The following is a 3,586-nucleotide window of genomic DNA, read 5'->3' as shown; positions in this document are numbered from 1 at the left end:
CCATCAAAAAAAAAAAAAATGCACGTAGAAGATATCCAAACATCGTGAGCAACACACACAGCTTATCTTTCTCATTGTCAGCATTTGATCAGGCAGTATACATCCAGCTTAGGTATATCTAGTCCCATGTTCTTACTGTGGACTTTTTCCCCTCACTGAGTCCTAAGCTCCTTTTTTTATTTTATTTTATTTTATTCATCTCTGTATTCTAAGCATTTCCCCATTGCCAGGTACGTAGGAAGTACTTCATGCATATCTATCAAATAAATCAACAAATATGGTTCCAGGAGAGCACAGCACCCTCACCCCCAGAATCTCCATGACGTCAGGTCAATGCTTTAAATAATTATTAAACTGGGAAACATGAATTGATATGAGACTCATCACAACTGCTGATACCTATTTCCTCTCAATATACTGAAGTTTTGTTTTCATTTTATGGAAGTATAGTTGATTTAGTGTTGTGTTAACTTCTACTACACAACAAAGTGATCCATGTATGCATATATATATTCTTCTTTATATTCTTTTCCATTATGATTCATCACTGGCTACTGAATATAGTACCCTGCGCTATACGCTAGGGCCTTGTTGTTTATCCATCCTGTATATAATAGTTATACCTGCTAATCCCAAGGCTTGCTCAGTGGTCGAGAATCCACCTGCCAATGCAGGAGCCTCAGGAGATGAGGTTTCAATCCCTGGATTAGGAAGATCCCCTGGAGGAGGAAATGGCAACCCCTTCCAGGATTCTTGCCAGGACAATCCCACAAATAGAGGAACCTGGCAGGGTACAACCCACCAGGTTGCAAAGAGCCGGACATGACTGAGTGACTGAGCACGAGCTAACCCCAAACTGTGCTCAATTTTATTATTACCTTAAAGCTACTGTGTGCTTACAATGACCACAGTAAGTGGCAGAAGGGAAAGTAAGGGAAATGCTTGGACATGGACGATGAAGGTGAAATCTTCTCCATTGGTATCCTGAAGCGACAGCAGCATAAACTGAACCTCAGAGTCGGATGATGTAAACTTATGGTGTAGACAGATACAGTACAGCACTGTAAATGTATTTTCTCTTCCTCATGCTTTTCTTAATAACATTTTCTTTTATTCTAACCGACTTTACTGTAAGAATACAGCGTATAGTACACAAAACATATGAAGTATGTGTTAATCAACTGTTCATGCTGTAGTATGGCTTCCAGTCAACAGTAGGCTACTGGTAGTTAAGTTTTGGGGCAGTGAAAAGTTATAGTCAGATTTTCGGCTTTATGGGCATTTGGTGCCCCTAATCCTCATGGGTTCAAGGGGCAACTGCACTCCTCAATAATCAAATTTGTATTACAAATAATCACCCATACTGGGTAAGCCCAAAATGGTCATCAAAATTGTAGTGTGCATTAAAATCCCCTGCAAAGTTAGTACAAATACAAATCCTTGGTATTTTGTCCCAGAGATGCTAGCTCAATAGTTTGGCAACAGGGCCTGGATTCTGAATTTTCATTTTTTAAGGGTAAGAAGATTTTTAATTAATACTATGAAGTAAGCATAATATTGATATCAAAGTCAGAAAAAACACATAAGAAAAAAAAAAACATAGGCTAACAAACTGGAGATTATCTGCATTCTTTCTACTGTTATACAGAGTCCTGGGCCATGCCTTGAGAAACACTGTGCTGTTTAGGCTGCGTGATTTCCATGGCAGCTCGTGGTCTATTTACATAGGGTCAAAGGAAATCATTGTGAGGAGGCAGCCGAATTGCTTAGCAGCTGTTACAAGTGCTGACCTGAAGAACAGCTAATCTATTGTCTTAAAAACAATCTTGTGAGAACTTCAGGGAATGATGTTTCAGGAAATATTCAGATCCTGTGTTTGAAAGCTGCCCTGGACTGGCCCAAAGAATCAAAATCAAAACACCCAAAACAGGGACTTCCTGGAGGTCCACAAGGACCACTGGCAGTCCCATGGTTAAGACTCTGAGTTTCCAGTGTAGGGGTTGCAAGTTCTATCCCAGGTCAGGGAAGCTAAGACTCCATGTGCCTTGACCCCCACCCCGCAAAAAGAGACTCCTTTTTCCCCTACAGTGCAATGAGCTTAAAAAAAAAAAAAAAAAAAAAGCCAAGATAATAAAAATTGTACTCACTAAGACATACTTGAATTTTCTAAGTTAAACTTTTTTAAAAACTATTTTATTTCTGACGTTGCAGTGAACGGGGGCTACTCTCTCCCTGCAGTCTTGGGCTTCTCATCGTGGTGACTTCTCTTGTTGCACAGCATGGGTTCTAGGGCATGCGGGCATCGGTTGTCATGGTTCTCGGGCTCTAGAGCAGAGGCTAAGTCGTTGTATTGCATAGGCTTAGTTGCTTCTCAGCATGTGGATCTTAGTTCCCTGACCTGGGATTGAACCAGTTTCCCCTGCCCTGGCAGGTGGATTCTTACCCACTGCGCCACCAGCAAAGTTCTGTTATAATCTACATTGTTACTACTTAACATGTTAACACATCCACCAGAGATTATAGTTGAATAGAATTTGTCAAGAACTGTATACAAAGTTGCATTCTTCATTAATAAGACATTTACTAGTGAAAAATTAAAAAGCTGCCTATTTCTGAATCTCCTCAAGTAGAATAACACAGGTGTGCAGTGAGCTAGCAAAATCAGGTCTAGGTTCTGGATTTATAGGTCTTAGAAAATGAGTTTCTGTCTATTAAGGGCCTGTGTTACATCACACCTCCAGTCAGGTCCAAAAACACATCCAGCCACAAAAATAGCTCAGCCCACTCCTTCCTCATTCACATCCCAGGGAACACGCAGCTGGGCTCAGAGATCCTGTTCCCTCAAAAGGAAGCCATGGGACACTGGCCCAGCTTCCATAATCAAACCTCCTCTACCAAATAACATCAACTCACCCTGTGTTTGTTCTTCAAGGGCCCCTTTCTGCGTGAAGTTTTCTCGTAATTTTTCTTGGATCTCTTCTAGATCATGCAGAATATCTTTCATTTTTTGCTCAGGTGGGCTGGAACTCACTTTGGGAGAAGCCATGGAAAGGTCCACCCCATCCAACAAAGTCTATTGATGAATAAGAACAGAATGAAAGAAAGGGAGAGAGAGGGAGGGGGAAGGGAGAGGGAAGGAAGGAAGGAAGAAAGAAAATCTTCTAAAGAATGCATCAAATATATTCCAGTCCTGCCAACCATCTATAATTTTCTACTTACCTCCCAACAGGTTTTTCAAAATATAATTAGGCCCTCATGATGCAGGCAACATGATTGTCTTCGCCCAGGGGAAGAGTTATTATGATAAGACGACAGCAGTCGGGGAAAGACTATTTCAGCCTCTGTGGCTTATCTTAGTGACTATCTGTATTATTTATTTTGTAAGGCCCCTATAAGATGGGCCTAAAACTTTAAAACTTTTTTGGGGGTATGAGCTAAGAATTGGAGAAGGCAATGGCACCCCACTCCAGTACTCTTGCCTGGAAACTCCCATGGATGGAGGAGCCTGGTAGGCTGCAGTCCATGGGGTTGCTAAGAGTCGGACATGACTGAGTGACTTCACTTTCACTTTCATGCACTGGAGAAG

General features: G+C 41.4%; 1 protein-coding gene across 1 annotated transcript in view; it reads right to left on the bottom strand.

Annotated features, from left to right (window-relative positions):
* Positions 1–3,586, bottom strand: part of RNF135 (ring finger protein 135) — a 15,896-nt gene that overhangs the window by 2,782 nt on the left and 9,528 nt on the right. Inside the window, exon 4 of the mRNA XM_010861701.1 lies at positions 2,914–3,073. Within this exon, the coding sequence (XP_010860003.1) occupies positions 2,914–3,073 (160 nt within the window). The remainder of the gene's footprint in view (positions 1–2,913; positions 3,074–3,586) is intronic.

The sequence above is a fragment of the Bison bison genome, unplaced genomic scaffold (assembly GCF_000754665.1).
Source record: "Bison bison bison isolate TAMUID 2011002044 unplaced genomic scaffold, Bison_UMD1.0 scf7180017864472, whole genome shotgun sequence".
Taxonomy (NCBI): Eukaryota; Metazoa; Chordata; class Mammalia; order Artiodactyla; family Bovidae; genus Bison; species Bison bison.
The sequence above is the reverse complement of the archived record's forward strand: the minus strand, read 5'-3'. Positions and strand labels throughout refer to the sequence as shown.